General features: G+C 39.8%; 2 protein-coding genes across 2 annotated transcripts; both read right to left on the bottom strand.

The window, feature by feature from the left end:
* Positions 1-6,846: 6,846 nt before the first annotated feature.
* On the bottom strand, positions 6,847-12,715 carry nucb1 (nucleobindin 1). Its single transcript, XM_054607484.1, has 13 exons — positions 12,622-12,715; positions 10,988-11,111; positions 10,793-10,900; positions 10,538-10,670; positions 9,707-9,810; positions 9,269-9,454; positions 9,089-9,179; positions 8,945-9,003; positions 8,628-8,720; positions 8,440-8,529; positions 7,630-7,800; positions 7,391-7,508; positions 6,847-7,291 (listed from the first exon to the last, which is right to left on the bottom strand). Exons 2-13 carry the CDS (start codon positions 11,105-11,107, stop codon positions 7,224-7,226), a joined length of 1,341 nt encoding a protein of 446 aa, XP_054463459.1. The 5' UTR covers positions 11,108-11,111; positions 12,622-12,715; the 3' UTR covers positions 6,847-7,223.
* Positions 12,716-13,442: 727 nt separating this feature from the next.
* ccndx (cyclin Dx) lies at positions 13,443-19,306 on the bottom strand. The gene is made up of 5 exons (XM_054607249.1): positions 19,266-19,306; positions 15,234-15,513; positions 14,906-15,121; positions 13,795-14,121; positions 13,443-13,592 (listed from the first exon to the last, which is right to left on the bottom strand). The coding sequence occupies exons 1-5, from the start codon at positions 19,304-19,306 to the stop codon at positions 13,443-13,445; spliced, it is 1,014 nt and encodes a 337-aa protein (XP_054463224.1).
* Between the last annotated feature and the right edge of the window lie 869 nt (positions 19,307-20,175).

Here is a 20,175-nt window from a genome sequence, read left to right as displayed (position 1 = left end):
GTGTGTGTGTGTGTGTGTGTGTGTGTGTGTGTGTGTGTGTGTGTGTGTGTGTGTGTGTGTGTGGAGGGGGTGTTCCTCTAAAGCAGGACACAAGTGCAAAGGGGGAGACGAGCTCTGTGGACGTTGGGGGGTGAGAGCTCCAGTAGTTTTGGGGGGTGGGGGGACAGTGTAGGGTGATGGGGGGCTGTGGGTCTGGTGGAGGGGTGAATAGGTGTGCGGGGGTGAGAGGGAGAGGTGCAGGTTTTAATGGTTGACCTCTGACCCCCGGCCCAGGCTTTACTGAGGTGAGAGTAGAACCTAGAGAGAAGAAGAAGAAGAAGAAGAAAGGGGGAGGACATGTTTAGGTTTAGGAACACAAGGTGATGGAGGAGCACAAGGGGCTTTATAAAAAGCCTGTATTTCCCACCATATCATCACACACACACACACACACACACACACACACACACACACACACACACACACCTCACAGACAGAATAACCATCGTTATTGCATCACGGTACCAAACGTCTGTAGTGATCCATCCATCCATCCATCCATCCATCCAGTCAGAAAGGTGCACATGATTGGCGCATGATGCACGTGAACGAGTCGTGAACAGTTTAGCCTCCTTTTTTCTTTTTTTTTTTTTTTTTTTTTACCTCAGCAGCCTTTTCAAACACAGAGCATCATCCGGCCTGTAGGTAGAGCAGAGCGACGCGGCGCTGTTTCTTACGTTTTCATGTGGTGTGGAAAAAAAAAAAAGGGTGTCATCATCATGAATTGTAATTACGGTCTGTATCCAGGAGGAAATTATTTTCTACGGCTCCGGAAGCCATCTGTAAAATATAAATATATATATATATATATATATATATATATATATATATTTTTCTGTGTGAATCAGGAGACTCATTGTGTTTGGACGGGAAATTAATTGCTGTCTTAAAAAAAAAAAAAAAAATGGCTTAATATGTTGAAAAAAGCATCCTATGTATTTATTCTTTTTAAAGCATGTAAGGCTGTGCAGGAGAGCCTCGTCCCGGGAGGAGGTGCCAATCACGCTGTAAACGATGAAGGCCTAATTAACACGTTCAACCGGGAGATGTTTATCACGCAACCGGGTTCTGTCTCAGTGATGTGGGATGAGAGTAAACGTCGGTAAAACGGTGCGCCTCTTTGGCTTTTTATTCCGACTGCAAGGCGTCTATTTCCTATCAACACCCCACTCCCTCCCTCCATCCCTCCATCCCTCCTCCTCCCTCCTCTCCACCCATAAAAACAGCTGGACGGTCTAACGCACCGACCGTGTGCACCGACCATCACGGTGGATTTCCAGCCGCAGCAGCCGGACCCGATGTGTGCGTCTCTTACCCTCTCCATGGTCGGCAGAGAACGGGAAGTAAAGGCGCCTCGGCGGCCGGTTCACTCCATCGGAGCACCTGAGAGACGGAGGCTGCAGCTCATCCCCCCCGTCACAGCCCGGTTACCAGCCTGCCCCATCCCCTCCCTTCTCTCGCTGCTGAGAGGGAGCGACGCTTCGGCTCCGTCTGCGTAAAGACGCACGGAGGAAACGCAGGAGAGATCCGGTTAGGACTGTCAGAATAAAACAAAAAACTAGATGTGGTTGATTTTTACCTTTTACATGGTAAAACAAATACACAGCGTCGACTCAATATTCTATTCTATTCTATTTTTAACTTCATTACATATTTGTAAATAATTCTTATTCTGAAAATGTTGTCCTTTGACTTTCTGTTGGTACTGATTATTAGTTTAGTTTTTTTAAGTTTAGTTTATTTGCACAATTGAAACATAACAAATAATATTGATAAATGATATTACAGTGCAGGAAGAGGCGGAAAGCCCACTGGGCTTATTTGAAGCCTCCACCTATATAATATTTTTTTTAAATCACAATACTATAACGAATACAAAAAGATGGTATGAAATATATATAATATAATAAGCATTTTTACAAGATATGATTTATAATAATAATACATTATAAACAACAAGAAAACAAAGAAAAAAAATGAGTCAAGATGTGAATGAGCATGTGTGTGTGTGTGTGTGTGTGTGTGTGTGTGTGTGTGTGTGTGTGTGTGTGTGTGTAAATTCATATGTGTGCATTTATGTGCGTGTGATAATAATATCAATGTGTATAGCATTAGAAATAAAAAGAAAGAAAAAATAACAATAAATAATAATAATGAAATAATAATACATGTTTTTATTATTATTAATAATAATATCTTTCAAATTGCTTAACAAAAAAACAATCGTTATTATTATAAATATTATTATTAAGTGCACTAGCTTGTTAGCACAATCTTAAGGGTAAGCCACTCTGCATTTGACTGTATATATTCTATGAGGTGACAAACAAAACCCCTGAATCTCGTTAAAATATCTAATAAATATCAGTGTAGTTTAAATATATTTTTATTAAGCCAAAAGAAAGGTGTCTGGGTGACTCATGATTGGTTTTATTTGATAAACCAATAATGATGATAGGAAAAAAGCAGACAGTATTTCTGCGACACATTTAAGTTTTAGTGTCTTTGATTTTTTAATGAGAGCTACTCAATAGTTTTACATCTTTAGGTGTTTAAAAACTATTCAAATGTAACGCTCTGAGAAGAGAACATTGCTCTTTGGTTGAAGTGACTGCAGTTAGACATGTTGAACCTGTTATTGAGTAGACATCACTTTAAAGCATCACAAACCAACAGGACAGGTAACAGGAAACTAGGACAGGTGTAATGTCCTATATTTACTCCTTTTGGACAAATATATTTAGTTGAAATTGAGCTATATAAGTATAACTCTGTTAAAAATTGAGTAATGACAGATAAATCACTTCTATAAATAACCTGAAACATTGGGACTTTACTCTGAAGATAAATAATAGTGCTTCCGGTCTCCCTCCTGCTGTTTCTGTGTAACTTGACGACCTCCCATCGTTTATCTTCCCTCATCTCTCCTCCTCAGTAAAGATGCTGGGTCTTAAAGAAACAAGCTCACACCGTCTTATTAAACTCCTCACATCCCCAAACTACTGTATATGTGTGCTTTGTTTCACTTTATTTCACTGTATTTCTTTAAACACAAAACAAATGGACATTAGTATAGTGAGAAGCATTTCCTTAAATTTATTCCCACGGTGTGGTCCAGGAAACTTGCTAAAAATAATTAAACAATTGCTCCCTCTGGCGGATCAATAAGGGAAATGCAATGCACTGCCATCATAAGGTTTTAACTATAATGTCTGTTTATTAATAGATTTTAAATATTTTTTTGTACTATATACTATAACATATGAGGAACTTTTAAAAAGGTTACAATCAGTAAAAAGCAACTTGAAAACGACCAGAACTTTAACTTTCAAACTTTATATTAAGTTTCTGGATCTATTGAGCTTTTAAATCATTTTATTAAAATAAACTGAATACAAATGTTGACAATTTTCTCAGCCACTACTGTCAGTAAAAATGTACCAGACACCATCACCAGTCTTGAAAGGGTTGGTCTGTCAGCCAATCAGAACGCAGGGGAGGCGGGTCTTAAGTACCTATAACAGAGGGAGGAGGGGGGAGGTGACGTAATGCCCTCTTCAGAGAGGGTGATGTACAGTACAGCCACCAGTGAGATTCAAAGAGCATCCACATGTAATTTGCAACATTATATATTTAATAGAGAAAAAGAAGAAACAAACAAACACACAAGAAAGTCTGGAATGATGAACAGCAGATCTCAGCTTCTGCTGGAAACATTTTAAAACCTACAAACTGTTCCATCAGCTGATCGTTTACAGTTCACAGGCATTGTTCTTTTTGCAGTAAAGCAGCATAAAAACACAACATCAAAACAGTAAAAACAAAGCATTACAATAGATGACGTTAAGCACTTATAACATTGTGATATTTGTCAGAATCAAACTTTAAAATTGTAAGTATGGCCATCCACATCAGCTGAAAGTGCTGCTTACTAATCATATTAGTGCTGCTTAAAAATCACGTTATTTATAAAAAATACATTTTATTTTTCATATTAAGATTTGACCATGTCTGTGGATAATATTTGTAAAAGCAAAATGACAGAGAGGGTCAGTTTTTGTGAATCACAGACAAGCTAAGGAACTGTTAAAAAAATGCGTTATGATTTGTTTCTGATTTGTGTTTCCGCACACAACTCTGCAGTTTGTATGAGACAGTTGGTTTGTTTCTTTATACAAATGCAGAACGGAGTATTGGTTTATTTTTCTTTATATTTCAGGAGCTGCCTCCTCATCTATGTTCTCTACTTCTATTTCTTCTGTTCTCTAAAGTTTTTTTTGTCATACCTAGAACCTGCAGCGTTTTATGCTGAAAGCATTCATAAAGTCTTGGTGCCTCATCTTGGTGTGAGCTACAGAGACATTTCAAACTAGATTATTTTAAAAGTTTTGAGCAGAGAATGACTCAACACTGAATGAAAATTCTTTGATGCACTTTGTTAATTTGTTTGTCTCTCTCGGTTTTTATGTGAAATCTTTTATGATTTTCATGTTGTTTTTAACTTTTTCTGTTTTGTTTTTTCGTAAAAGAGATCAAATATTTCAATGGGATTATTTTTGGATGATACAGGTTAAATCAAATAAAATATGAAATTGCCTCAAATATTTAATATTATCTGCAAAGACCTGAATATTAGTCAGCCTCAAAGGACTTTCAGCTTTTACCTTTAACACTTAAAATATTAAAATCATTAAAATATTAAAATCCTTATCATGGAATAAAAAGTGTTGTTGCAGTAAAATCGTAAATATAAAAAGTATAAAGTTATTTATACTATTGTGTTAAATTCTAATTCCGTTGTGCTGTTACTGCAACTTGTATTTGAACAGATACAAAACTGGCTACTTTTAACTACAGTGAACCAAATTAGTTTGTTTAACAGCAAAATAAGCAGTAAGTGCAATTTTAAGAAAATAAAGGAGAGAACAGTAGAATAATAAGTGTAGTGTAGTGAATGTACACAGTCTCAGTTCTCCAGTAAAGTCTCAGTATCTGAACAAAGCAGCCTCTAACACCACCACCACGTCTTAATAGACCCGCTGACAGCGTGTTGACAGCTGCAGAAGCACAAACAGCTGGATGAAATGTCAGCGCTCCTCTGCAGACCAACACCACCACAACAGACCCGTTAAAGGTCCCAACGAGACCCGAACCCTCACTGCACCGTCAACCACAGGAAACCGGCAACAGACGAAGTGATAAAGACAGACACAGTCCTACCACATGAATAATAAAATCCTATTTATATATATATATATATGTTCTAAAAAGCATTTTAAAGTTAGTCTTCATTGTGTTAAGTCTCTAGTGTTCATCATTCATTCATTAAATGTTTAAAATAAAATGAAGGTGGTATTGTTATAAATGTTTAAAATTAAGGAAGTATGGTTTATTAAATGTTTAAAATTAAGGTCATATGGTTTATTAAATGTATAAAATGAAGGTGGTATTGTTATAAATGTTTAAAATGAAGGAAGTATGGTTTATTTATTGTTTAAAATGAAGGTGGTATTGTTATAAATGTTTAAAATTAAGGATATATGGTTCATTTAAGCATCCAAAACTTTTGCGTTACAGACACATTAATAAGGTATCTCGGTACAGTGTTGATACCTGTTAACATCAGCTATAAGACACATTTTTGGTATCTTCCAGTGTTATTCTACTCGAGCTGATGGAGAATTAGTTAGTTAGTTAGCCTGTTAATACAATACTTTATTAACAACAGAATTAAAGTATAATTATTTACCCTTTTTGCATCTGCATTTGTGCTAATACAGCAAAAAAAGTGTGTTTCATGTATTGGTATTGGCTGGGAAATATTGATTGCATCGTAACAAACACTGACTTGATGATCCAGGCGGCTTTTCTGAAGACGTCTCTGTTTGGGGGCCGATATGACAGCGGTGACTGACAGCGGGCAGCTGCGTGGACGCCAGGAGAGGCGAGGAGGAGGAGGCCCGCAGGGGGTCACGGGGGTCAGCGGGTTGGAGGAATGCTGATAGGAATGCCCTGAGCGGCGGGCCAGGGGAGCATCTCGTCAGCGGGACAACAACAAGCATCAGCTGGTCTACAGTGGACAACAGAGACACACAGAGACCTGGAGGAGGAGGAGGAGGAGGAGGAGGAGGAGGAGGAGGAGGAGGAGGAGGCTGGGAGCACAAAAACACATCCAAACACTCACCCACACTGAATTATTACTTATATTATTCTATTACAAAGGTACGTTTTTTTATAGTGGTTTGTATCAAATCACTCTTAAAACAAAATATAATATTACAACACATCAAATATACAGTAAAATAGATCTTAAAGTCCAGATCCAGCATGCGAGACAATTTAATAAAGCATCCAACACTTTCATAATTTAGATTTTTTGATTGTTTTTCTGGAACCTGGAACGTTTCTGGTTAAGCATTTTGAAAGTTTTTGCAGCCTCATCTTGGTATGAGTCACAGAGACATTTTTTATTAGATTACTTCATAAGCATGCATGATTTAAAGGATCATTTGAGCACTTAAAGTATTTGTCTCAATACCGAATGAAAACCTTCCTTAACGTCAGTCTGTTGTTTCTTATGTGGTGAAAGTTTCACGCTGTCATCCTGGCCAGGACTCCTTCGTAAAAGGGATTACAAATAGGATTTGGATTATCCCGGATGAATAGGAAAATCAGGAAATCGGAATCAGGAAAGCTAACAGCTTTGTGATGACATGCATGGGAGGAAGACGGCGTTCTCCAAGAAAACAATCGTTACAGTGGGATGAGACGAGACGAGAAAAATAATTTGATTTCCAGAAGTTTGATTCAGAGGTTTTAAATTAGGACTTTATTTATAGATGTGTATGATGTTACACTGAACACCCTGCATGAATTAAAATACACACATATGTGTATATATATATATATTGTTGTTTTGAGAACTTTGAAATCTAACAGAGACCACAGTGATGAACACACAGTACAGAATGTCAGGATTCACAAGCCAAGTTTGAATTTATACACACACTCCACGTTACTCAGTTTGTGGAACCAATCTGGATATCTGTGTCAGTGCAAATCGTGTGCGTGTTTGTTTGTTTGTTTGTTTGTTTGTTTGTTTGTTTGTTTGTTTGTTTGTTTGTTTGTGTGTGTGTGTGTGTGTGTGTGTGTGTGTGTGTGTGTGTGTGAGAAGGCGTGCTGCACTATGTTAAAGGCAGATTCTGTGGAGGCTCTGCAGGCAGACTGTTCTGGACCTCGGCCTGGTGTTCAGCTGTGAGAGAAGAGAGAGAAAGATCCACTCAATAGAAGAAGAAATTCCATTCCAACAATAAAACACACACACACACGTGTCATATCTCAGATTGTTTACCTTTATCTTCCACTTTTGGTGCCTCTGGTTGGAACTGTAGTTCTCCATTAGGACCCGCTGGAGGCTGCCCGTCTGCTGCCTGCTGCTCTTTCTGTCTCTGGGACATTTCTAATACGGCCTGAAATTGAAAAAATTACAATTTAATAACATCTTTAAGGCTGAAAACTGGGCGTTGAGTTATTATAATCCAGGTCTGACCCGGGTGTGATGATGCCGTGACTGATGTGTCGGACAGTTACCTGCTGGTACTCTTTCCTCTGGGCCTCCAGGGCTTTGCCTCTCTCCTTCAGTAGCTCCTGCTGCTGACGGAGGTTCTCCGCCTTCCTCTTCAGCTCCTCCTCTCTGTCCCGGAGTTCAACCTCAAACCGCTGCAGCTCCTCCTCCGTGTACACCGGGCTCGTTTCCAGAGTCTGCAGAGACACAGAATTCACATGAATATTAAAAAGGCTGACACATTTTCAGAAACATCTTTCCAAAAACCAGTTCTGATGTGCACACACACACCTTATTTAACAAAGCGCAGAACTGATCTGACACACCTGTAAACAGCCCTCGGTGAGTAATACTGCACATGTAAAAACAACCTGTATAATCTGATAAATGTCTAAAGTCGTCAGTTCAGTCTGAAGACAACAAGATTTTTCAAGAATCTGGATGTGTGAAGTTGGGAAGAAGTGAGACCTCTGTAGCTCCCTAATCTCTGCTCCAAGCTACATTAACACAGCAGAATCTCAGGCTGAACGGGCGAGTTGCATTGTGGGTATTGTAGGCAAAAAGGGAGACAAATGTAAAACAGAAAAGAAAATATCTAATTTTGTTCTTTTTTTTTGAGTCCGACAGTGTTTAATTGTTTTAATTGTAAGAAAAATTCCTTCTATCCAGAGCGTCCACTTGTGGGAGCAGCTCAGAGTCTGGGTGATGAGGGAAATAATAATAACGCTTTACCCGTTTAACTCCCCCGCCCACACTCTCCCATCTATCCACGGGATTTGAACACATGCCCGCCCACTTTCCCCCCCCGACCTGCAGGCCACCTCTGGGCTCCTCACCTCCCACTCTTTGGGATTACTGAACTCCTTCTTCTCCGTGGATTTGATGAACTCCTCCATGGTGACGAGGCGATCTTTATTCACGTCCACCTTTTTGTAACACAGAGACGTAAGCTGCGTCAGTCGAAGTAAAGCGCAGAAAGATTAAAAAAAAAAAAAGAGAGATAAGACAAATACTTAAGACTCACATTCTTCATCACGTGCTCCCTCATCCTCAGCCTCTCTTCCTCCATCTCCATCATATCATCCTCCTCGTTCTTTGCGTCGTAGACTTTCTCCAGCTGGAGGAGGGGAAATGAACAGGTGTTACAGAGCTGCTGTGCACATCACTGCTGTCAGGTCAAAACTTTTACTTCTAAAATAAAACCTGCAGGAATACAGATGTAACAGCTGTATTTTCAAATGGATGATCATCCATTTTCTGATATTTTGTCATGTCATTTTAATGAGTTTCATTATAAAACCGAACAAGAAAAAAGCCGTGATCTTCTGCAGGGTTCTTTACCTCTTTAGTGAAGAGAGCCTCCAACTCCTGCTCATCTAAAACACCATCTTCATTTGTATCTAAACAGGGCACAGAAGGACTTTAATCATATTTGTTCACATCTTAATAAAGAACAGGGGGTTAAAAAGAGGAGGCGTTACTCACCGTGCAGTTTAAAAAATGTTTTGGGGTTGAACTCCTGAGGATCCAGTCCGTCCGTCTCCTCCCAAACTTCCCGTAGCTGAGCAACACTACCCTGTGTGTGGAGAGAAAATGCAGAAAAACCTGTGAGAGAGCATTCGCTTCCACTTCGCAGAAAAGCAACACGTGTGCGTTTGTGCGTACCGGAGCGTTGACTTTGGGGTGCTGCCGGTGTTTGTCCTTGAGCTCCTGCATTCTCTTCTCCTCCCGCTCCCTCTTCTCCTGGTCCAGGCCCTTCAGGTACTCCCGTCTCTCGTGCTCCTTCAGCATCTCGTAGCGTTTGAACTCCTCGTGTCTCTCGGCGTCGTAGTTCTCCAGGTCCTTGGTGGCCTAAACGCAGAGAGAGAGAGACAGAACCGTCAGACATGGTGTGAGGAACAATCAGTAACAGGCCCGCCATCTTGATTTGAGCTGTACTTGTAGCGCCCTCTGGCTTGAAAAGGTGTAATTATGAACTCTGAGGGGATTCTTCACTTCCCCTTACGATGCATTCAAATCTGGTCAGAACAGAAAACGTCGACTGATTTCCAGGTCTCTGAGGTCAACGATAATCCAGCTGTTATTCTCTCCGGATGATCTTACCGTGGTGATTAGCAGCTCCAGGTCTTTGGCCTCAAATGTGTTCTGATTGTGAGGATCCAGATGTTCAAACTGCTTCAGCAGGGAGGCGTGGTCCATCTGCAGGCCTTCACAGCAGACACATCGGTTAACAAACACATTCTGACTTCCATTATGTCCTACGCTCACTGAACACATCTCTCTACATTCCTCTCTTAGTAGAAACCTTTCTAATTTGCATTCATGAGTATATTTTACCATTAATAGCAAATATTTGACTGTTGTGAATGTGCTGCTTCCATCTGCTTTGCTTGGGAAAATTCTGATCTGCATCCATGCATATTTTAACAAACCATCCCTTCATTTTTATATCTGTTTATGGCAATATGAACAGCTGATAGGGAACATTTGGATGTTTAATTTATTTGTTTTTCCTCCATTTGCAGACAAAAAAAAATGTGCACTCATGCAGGGGTATTACTCTCACTTTAAATCTGTCCATAAAGATTCAGATTTTTTATCTATGCTCAAATTAGTCAGTTACTGATGATTTGTACAAACAATTGATGGTTGCAATTCTACCAAATGCAAAAATATTGCTTTAAGTAGTACACAATTTGGATGAAATATAGTGTTTGTTATGTAGTAAGATGTAAGTAATCATTCAACATATGACGTTTTATGAAGTAAAAAAACATTATGTATAATTTAATAATAGTACATAACCTTAAACGTCAGTATTTGTTGTATCTCTTTGCTACGGAAACATCTAATTTTCCACTGGAGATCTTTAAATTAAATCTAATGTATAAATATAACTCCATAAGCTCTCTATAGAAGAAGAAGTCCACTCACTCTGTGTGTTGGTGCTGTCCAGTTTGGCCTTGAGCAGCATCCTGAGGCGAGAAACCTCCTGACGCTTCAGCTCATCCAGGCGAGTCCTCACATGGTGACCGACCAGGTCCAGCTCTTTACTGAGACGCCCATTCTGACGGAGAACACGAGACATCCAGGTGAGGAGAACAGATGGAATACGAGATCCTAAAATCAAAAAAGCTTAACGAAGGAAGCTCTGACAGCGAGACCTGACGTAAAGAAACGGCCGCTGACCTTGATGTCCTCCGTGTTCGCCGTTTGCAGCTTCTCTCTGAAGTGAGGGTCCGTCTCCAAAACCTCAATCACCTCTCTGAGATACCTGTCGTAGTACAGGCCAGTGTCCTGCAAGGGTGTGTTGTAAAGGACCAGTTATTCACAACAAGCTGCATCTCAATTTAAGTACATGACTGAGACTTTTGAGACCATTACCACGTTCTCCTCCGGCACCTCCGCTTTAGCTTCCTGGTTGTCTGCATTGCGGTCAATGGGCACCGACCAGACCCCGACAGAGACGGATAGAAGCAGCAGCCAGCCAAGCGTGAGGTTCATCCTCCTTCAAAACAAACAACAATGCTTGTAACAATATTGCATGCAAAGCTTTGACTGAAAAACCACGCACAGCAAAGGAGAGGAAGTAAAAACTAGCCGAGATGAATGTCCTGTAGAGGGTTAGTTCATCCTACATAATAGCTAAGCAATGTGTGGTATGCCAGGCGGGTCAGATTTCATTCAAAAATAATTATCTATCATCCGTCATCTATTTGCAATTGTACCTAAAATTTAAAAGGATTTAATTCAGTTTATTTTGTTTAGCCCAGAATCACAAATTAGCCTCAGAGGGCTTTACAGTCTGTACACATGCGACATCCTCACATCAGCTCAGGAAAAACTCCCCTAAAAACCCTTTAACAGGGAGAAAAAAGGAAGAAACCTCTGGGAGAACGACAGAGGAGGGATCCTTCTCCCAGGATGGACAGAATGCAATAGATGTCATGTGTACAGATGCATTTGTTTCGATAAAATCTTAAAATACCGTCCATCATACATATTCAAAGACTCCACATGTCCACATGTAAACCAATACCATTTATGACTAATTCTGCTATTAATCAGATTTAAGACGGAGTAATCTTGTTATTCTGATCATTGCCTGTTGTCTGCGCTGTCTTTTCTTCTGTGACTGAACAGCTTGAAAACTGCTGCATACGACCCTGGATATCTTCAATGTAATGGTAGACGAGGACGACAACAAGTCACACATGACCAGTGATAAACTCTCATTTAAAGGTGCATACACACTTTAACACAATATCTTTATAGTTCTTACAAACTACTGGATCCACACATTAAATCCACAGCACACTAGGGAAAACAGTAACCCTGACCCTGGATCAGTCTTTAAATGTAACCATAACAATGTAAATGAGAACACATCAGATTTGGATTTTAGTGACATAGGTTGGTGTCTGGTGTCAACATTGTATGCCGAAATTACATTTAACAGATTTGTTAAAAGTCTGATAACCTGTTTTTCTTACATGATGAGAGTAAACAATAATATCAGGTTTCTTAGATTTTAGTTTGGCATAACAATGAATTTTGAGCAGGAAAACATATCTTTGCATGCTGAATTAACAGCACACATGTATCTCCAGACACCAGCAGTGATTCTTATTCATTTTACTGGATTAAATGAGGACATTAGTATTATATATGGGTTCTGTAGCTGGTGAACCAGGATGCGGATGGTCTGATGTCTCAATCTCTCTAATATATATATATATTTATGTATCACCTGTGAGATCAAACACAGACCACGAGAGAATTAATGTTTATTTTCTACCACATGTGAAACACGTGTCAGTCTTTAAAAAGGTGATTTCATAGGTGATAAAGGCGAACAGGTACTTTTTGTCCACTTCCGGGACAGTTAGCTGTGAGCTACAGAAAACCTACGTCACGATTATATATATGAATCCTTCCTTTAAACTCAGCCCATATTTAAACGTACCATTACAAATGTGTTATTAAACAACATATATTCCCAATAGCTCGTCTCTTACCACACGTGTGTCTTTAATATCGGATCCGATGCAGAAAGCACGATCCTATTTCGCGTCGGATGAAATTGACGTCACGAAAATGCAGCAGTGGACCAACAACATGCTGCTTTCAGGTACTGTCGGAAATAACGGATGTATTTATATTCCGACTTTGGACAGATGCGACAGATGTTGTTTTTTTTTCGTACTACAGCCCAAAAACCTTGATTACAAAATAAAATCAGCCAACAACCCACGTGCTCTTACATCTGTGCTTTACGGGGGTGAATACGTCCAATCAAAAGTAGATGAATAGTAACATGAGTTTAGAAGTACTCAGAATTACGACCCTATGAATAGTAAGTGAAGGCAGCATTTTCCCATCGGTAAATAAAAAAAACCGAAATAAGACACAAAATAAGTACACACGTTTTAAACGTTTATTGCTTTGAAAAATAGATCTGTGGTATATTTAATTCGGCACACAAACACAAACTCATGGCAAGTTGAAATAAATTAACATCGAAAGAGCCAACAATTGCACGTGATAATAAATTAAAGGTATAAATATTGTGGATATAAAATAACATCTAGGCCTACAATAAAATGAATAGAAATAGATAATAAGATATGGCACATGCAAAACAGATAGCTGCAAAATTGTTCACAAATAAATTAAGTTTAAAAAATAAATTAACAGTCACTCAATAAAATAAGTTAAAGAAAAAATATCAAGACATGTCAGAGCATTTTGAGGTCATGATCAATTAATATCAGTTTGACTGATGGACTTTGATGCAAGGTTTTTTGATTGATTCACACTTTCAATGCAACAGTTGTGTTTAGAAATCAATCTCTCTCATGTCTGTAGGTGTCCCGGGTCTTTCGCTCTCCACCTCCTCTTCCTTCTCCATGGGGCCCTGCTGCAGGCCACTCCTCAGCCGCTGTCGGAGGCCATATTCGATCATGTCACTGTAGCACTGCAGCACTGCCTGTGAAGACATAGAGAGAGAATAAATCATTTCTTCATAGATGCAATGACTGTAGAACATGTAGTATTCTGAGTCTGTGGGCTTCAAAAACTGATTGATCTTGCAACTCTCATCCCTGCAAACCAGAATAATCCTAAATGTGATTAAATCAGATAAATAGGCCCAGGAAGAGCCTCAGACTCTGCAGGTGTAATTCACTCACCAGGTCAGCCTGACAGAGCTCCGCCAGAGCTTCACAAATCACAGCCAGTTGACCGGGGCCCTTGTTGCCCAGACCCCTCAGGGCACAGTTCAGTGATGCCGCAGCAACAAGTGATGGCGGTGCTCCCAGAAATTGGGAATCACAGGCACACATGGCGGCCAAGGTGTCGCTGTGCCGCCGCAGGGTCGAGAGCAGCACCTCCACAGAGTCTTCGCTGTCTCCATCTCCTCTGTCCTCCACGGAGGCGAGAAAATGTGGGAGGAAGTCCTGCGGAGTCACTGCTGCGGTGTCCCATCGGAGGGTGCCGAGGATGACACGCTCCATGTCCTGATGGAGGAAAGACAGGTGCATTTAGAGAAGGGTTGTGTAATATATGTTGTAATACAGACATTATGTGTGAGAATAGATTTCATAAGAGATTTGTTATATCGTCAAAGATCTTCAATATGGTTTTCTTCTTGTCCTAAAGTCTGCATTACAGTTCAGTCAGTTACTTATTACCCCAATTTTTTCTAAGTTTGATGAGAGCATCAATACTGAATTGAAGAACAGAATAAAAAGTTTATTAATTTATTTTTTATTGACTTTTTTAATTTACAGCAACTGTTTTCATGATCGAGTCATCATTTAAGTCCAGCTTCTCAAATGGGAAGAGTTGCTGCTTTTCTTTATATCAAAGTCAGCTGAAATCTTTTGGATTTGTGTCAGTCAAAACAAGACATTTAAAGACGTCAACTTGGGCTTCATAGACAAAATGAATAATCAATTAATATATAAAAACATTTGGCATATTAATTGATAATGAAAATAGCTTTTTGTTGTTTTGTCAATGTCATCCAATTGGGTTCTGGTAACTTCTGAGTCATCTGTCATCATTTTATTCAATTTCCAGTATGAACTCTTTGATTGATCAGTAATACAAGTGATGGAAAGAGCATTAATAAAATATGTAAGTTGTAGCCTTCTTGGATTGTAAATTCAGGTTTTACGCGGGTATGTCATCCAGTTGATGGATGAACGAAGGCATCCCAATCATATAAAGAGAAAAAGTCTGTTATTGTGGTGTTTAACAGCCACATTTCTAGCAACAGTTGTCCTGTGACTGACTCACCCGCAGGTTGGAGGGCTGGAAGCTGTACTCGGCTGCAGCACAGAGAGTGTCAGCGGTGATGGTGTCGCACTCTGAGAGTTTGGAGGCGATGAGGATGCAGCTGGCGGCAAGGCAGTACGGTGAGATGGGCAGAGACAGCGTGGCCGACAGGAACCTGTCCATCAGGGAGACGGAGAGGGGGAACACGGCCTCGTCGCAGCCGCAATCACAGCACACCTGGAGAGAGAGAGAGAGAGAGAGAGAGAGAGAAAGGGAGAGAGAGAGGGATCAGTATCACAGCTGCAGTGATGACACCCAGAAGGAAACTGGAGAATGGACAGTCTTATACCTCCAGGGCCCATTTGGCGAGCTCCTCCCTGTGCTCTGGCTCCCGCTGGATGAGGGTGATGTAGAGCACGGAGGGCATGTACCTCTCCTCCACGTGGAGCAGCCTCTGGATCACACGGTGCCCGGACACGGTGGGGTCCCAGGCGGCTCTCAGCTGAGACGGAGAGCCTGCCGTGTGGCCCCGGGCCTCAGTCTGGTCCTGACTCTGGTCCTGACTCTGGTCCTCCTCAACCTCCTCGCACCACAGAGACGCTGACATGCCTCTGTCCATCTCCAACAGCCTGCTGGGTAAAATATGAACTTTGTTTTTACGTCCAAATGGGAAAGAAAAAAACAGCTCCTAGTGTCCCGCTGTCACTTTTGTGTTTTGCAGGTAAACAGAAGCTGGGAAATCCTTTTTTTTCCCAGGCTGAAGTAGTTTTTGCTTCCTGTGGTGCTCTGATGAATCAACTATCGGCTCTGCCTTTTATACCCAGCAGGGAGAGCGATAGGGAGAGAGTGAGAGAGAGAGGGGGAGAGTGTGACACAGAGGGGAGGAAGAGGAGCGTAGAAAAAAGGGGGCGTCGACCCTCGTGAGTGACATAAAATAATAAGAAGACAACAATATGGTCCGTGCAACAATTGCTTCAACAGGTGGGGAGAGGGAGAGAGAAAAGGGAGAGGATGGGGGAGAGAGGGAGGAGGAGGAAAGAGGGGCAGACAAGTGAGGGAGTGGCCCGCAGGGACGGAGCGACAGCTTGTCTTCGACAGTGAAAGAGAGAAGGGAGAAGAAGAAAAGGACAGAGAGGGGAGAGAAAAGGTCATATCCAGACTGTGACAATGGGAATGGATGACAAAAGGAGGAGGGTGTTTGTTTACAACCAGAGCACGAGAGCAAATGTGTCAAAGTCTGGATGGATGTTCAATCTGAAGTAGTGATACTTGTTTCATTTATCCAGTTATTTTTCTCTTGAAGAGATAGTCACACTTAAATATTTTGATGATACAATTACAGTAATTATTTGTACTTATTTGTACTGACACAGAATTAAAAGTTTTTGATTGTTTCAAGTATGTTGTCTCGTTTATGTGAATTTCTTTTATGTTGTTTTTACCTTTTTTTAAGTCTGTTGTTTGTGTTGGCAAGGAAACTCGTTGTAAATGAAATTCAAAATAAAGGATAAATAAAGGTTGAATAGATAAAGATAAATTATCTCAGTGGGGATTTTTTTTATGTCCAGAAATTTTTAAACTTGGGTCACAAGATTAATTCAGTGGAAAAATATATACATATTTCTGAGTAAATCACAAAATGTACATATTTTTAGACAGTTCCCCAATCTTGTAGGTAAATAGTGATGAAATATTTAATGAATTGATTATTAAATCAACAAAAAATTAATGAGCAACATATCTGATAAATAATTAATTACCAAAAAGAAAAATCTGAAGCAAAAATGCCCCAAAAGTCACTGGTTTCATCTTATCAAATGAGATTTTTTTTCAGCTTTTCTTCATCTTGTGTGAGAGTAACCGACCATATTCGAGGGTTTTTTTGGACAAAACAAGCTTTTTGCATACGTCACCTTGAGCTCTGGGAAATTAAGTTGTGCTTTTTTCAAAGTTTCTGACTTTTCATTAACTAAACATTAGTGAAACTTTCCAAAAGTGCAGCACACAACTTTCAAACATGAAGGAGCTGCAATATCATTAACTCTAGTTTTGTTATGAGGGGAGGAAAACCAATTTAGTTTGCTTCAAGGAATTACAAGCCTGAGAGTTTGGGAACCACCTGTGTAAACAATAACCTCTAATACTGTATTGGTTCTATATTACTAAAAATAAAAAAATAATAACACAAATAAGAATGAGTAAGACTTTTTGGAATATGCATGTGTTCATCAAAGTTTTGGCTCTGCCTCTTCTTGTCTCTGAGGTTTTGTCATTGTCAAAGCAACCTGTGGCCCACTGCCCCCCCACCGGCAATCTGCTACTCGTGTTTAAAGAGCAGCAAAGCCAGCGGGGAGGGCCGGGCGAGGTATGTGCAACAGACAGTGGAGCCGGGCAGGTCAATGAGGCGTATTGTCTCCCTTTACAAATCAGTGTCAGACAACGGCCCCTGGCCTTCTGCCTGCTGCCCCCCCCCCACACACACACACACACACACACACACACACACACACACACACACACACACACACACACACACACACACACACACACACACACACACACACACAAACACACTCACAAACACACTGACGGGGTAGGTAGACACACTTTTCACACACTCTCCTGGGACTCCTCCGGTGGTCACAATGGGGTCGCACTCACCAGAGGAGAATACAGATTGTATGTGACAGTCATTACAGGTGGCTCTTCACACATTAGGAGCTTCAATGGCAGCTCCAGTTTCAAATGGGAGATAAATGAACGACTTGATTTCAGCTGTGCATCAATTATTCATTCTATTCAGAGAAGAGCTGGTGGCCATTTTCTTTAACTATGACTGACGGTGGAGTCAGGTTCATATAAGGAGAGGCAAAAGTTACATATGCCATTATTATTAAATCAGATGTGGTATTTGAGCACAATATGTTTCATTTAATTAATCATTTAATGAGGTTACTTTGCTTTAACGCAAGCTTTGATGTTGGATTAGACATCCAGATTCAGATACTTCATTACAAGGAGAAGTCCTGACTTAAAAGTACACAAGAATAGTTGTATCCAGAAGTTCAATATCTTACTGTTTTTATAGGTCACAGCAATTACTTTTTTTCCTATTTAAATATGACATATTTTATTACTGTTTGATATATTTGTTGCCAACTTCAGGATTGCAACTTAATTTTGTTGTACTTAGTGCAATGACAATTTCTATTCTATTCTATTATCATTTTTAAAAAAAATCAAAATACAAAGTTTTCAAGATGTTGTACTTATTACATATAACATTATTGGATTATTGTTACTGAAGCATTAATGTGTAATTAAATAAACATTTAGCTGGTTCTGCTAACTTGAAGTGTTTTAAATTCAGTTATAGTTTAATCTATAACAGCCTGTCATATTTTAGTAAAACATTTGGTATTTCAATCTGAAGTGTAATCAAGTAGAAGTATAAAGTGGCAGGAAACAATAAAATTGTACTTATGCAAATAGTTACATTAAACCATTATAAGTAACAGTGAGCTGTCAGTGGAGCTGTTACATTTAAAGGTAGGTGTGCTTTGGTAAACAACATTAACAAATATTATATTTCACATTTTACAAAACCACCCTTAAAAGTACAAGATTTAATCATAATAAATAATAATAAAACGTTTTAATTTGTTAATTTGATTGTAGCACTAAAAAGCAGAATTGCATGTAAACGCTGCCATATGGGCTCACTGTCTGATGCATAGCTGGAATTCCTGCTTTTAAATAAAACCCTCTGGGGTTCAGGATGTCTGAAACAAAAAGACCAACAAGTGCCATCTGACCACAGTTTGAAATCGTGTCTGTATGTATGCTCTGATTTAACATTTATATATTTAGATATATACTTTACTGGAATTTAATCTTTATTGTCCTGCATGGGAAATTTGGCCTGCAACTTTAACAGATTATTATTAACATTATATATATGAAAAGACTTAGAAAGAGTATCACAATAACGATTAAATAAATAAATAAATAATGATGAATGTAACAATAAATACAACAAAAATTAAGGGATTTTATTGCACACAGTAAAAAATAGTGTTTAAATTGTATTTTTGGCCCTGGAGAGTCGATATTATCGTCCCACAGGAAGCAGCTCTGACTTTTTATTAAAGAGGTGGCGGGTTTTAGTGGAAACTATGTTTACCTTCTGCAAGAACATGTTTTCTTCTCAGACAGTCGCTCACGGAAAACCTAAACCTAAAAACATAAGGAACGTCATTTAGGCCCGTCTACAATCCAATCAATTTAAGCAAAATAAGGGACATGTAGGGACTTAAAAACAACCAAATCTGTAAAAATCAGCACACAGAAACACACCTCCAATAAAAAAAAAGTGTCACACCCGTGGTTTTTAAAGCTTAGAGGGCAGATCTTGAGCCACATCATCTACTTCTAAGACTCTGAGCATAAAGACAACATGAAGAGACCCTAATCCTCAAACACTTAGTCGATTGTAGCATTAGTGAGAGAATATGGAGTTTAAAGCTGTCGACAAGGCCCTCGCCTCATAAAACAGGCTTTGAGAGGAGGCTGAAAGCAGATTGAGTTTGAATGAGGGGCTGAGTGAGTTTGCCTCTCGAGGTCAGGCTGGGGTTGGATGGAGGGGAGGAAAAGGGAGAAACAGGGTGACAGATCGGCGGGCCCTGTTTAAGCACCCTGCTAAATTCATACGTCGCAGCTGTATTCAAACAACGTGGACGGAGGGCGGATGGAGACAGCGATGAGCCCAAAGGGGTCCTGAGAAAAGGGGGTGTGGCTCTCCGCCCCTCATTTTCCAGCTCATTTGCCGGGACAGTGGAGAACAGAGGTCCCATTCACCTCACACAGACACCTGCTGGACGGAGGGGGGAGGAGAGGGGGAGGAGAGGGGGAGGGGCCAGAGTTTAACCAGTTCACCAGTTAAGACACCACTTAAGCAAATAGTTGCTACTGTTACACCGGGGTAATTCATTTTCACAGTTTGATCTGTTATTCATCATTTAAATTGCCTGCAGTGATTTTTTTTAAATAACCTATTTCTCATAAATGACACTATATGTACATTACACATACTAATTTAAACACCAGATGTTGACAAAATTAAGTGAAATCATCTCTTTACATCTTTTGTTTATATCTAACAGAAACCAATATTTGCGAATGTCTGCCTGTCTTAACTTAACTTATTTCCACATAACATCATAATAATTTAAGTGGGTACTGAGGCCATGCACTGTGCTGGAGTTTAAAAATGTGGATTAAATCAAATTAAA

This window comes from Anoplopoma fimbria, chromosome 11 (assembly GCF_027596085.1).
Source record: "Anoplopoma fimbria isolate UVic2021 breed Golden Eagle Sablefish chromosome 11, Afim_UVic_2022, whole genome shotgun sequence".
In the NCBI taxonomy this organism is placed as follows: Eukaryota; Metazoa; Chordata; class Actinopteri; order Perciformes; family Anoplopomatidae; genus Anoplopoma; species Anoplopoma fimbria.
This window is presented reverse-complemented; position numbering and strand designations above follow the sequence as displayed.

Excerpts from the sequence above, each read along its gene's own strand:
- nucb1 (XM_054607484.1), bottom strand. The coding sequence starts at position 11,107 with ATGAACCTCACGCTTGGCTGGCTGCTGCTTCTATCCGTCTCTGTCGGG. Across the intron at positions 7,801-8,439 it reads GTAATCCCAAAGAGTGGGAG|ACTCTGGAAACGAGCCCGGT; the intron begins GTGAGGAGCCCA and ends GTGTCTCTGCAG. Across the intron at positions 7,292-7,390 it reads ACCAAAAGTGGAAGATAAAG|CTGAACACCAGGCCGAGGTC; the intron begins GTAAACAATCTG and ends CTTCTCTCACAG.
- ccndx (XM_054607249.1), bottom strand. The coding sequence starts at position 19,306 with ATGTGGCTCAAGATCTGCCCTCTAAGCTTTAAAAACCACGG. Across the intron at positions 15,122-15,233 it reads TCGCCAAATGGGCCCTGGAG|GTGTGCTGTGATTGCGGCTG; the intron begins GTATAAGACTGT and ends CTCTCTCTCCAG. Across the intron at positions 13,593-13,794 it reads AGCTCTGTCAGGCTGACCTG|GCAGTGCTGCAGTGCTACAG; the intron begins GTGAGTGAATTA and ends ATGTCTTCACAG.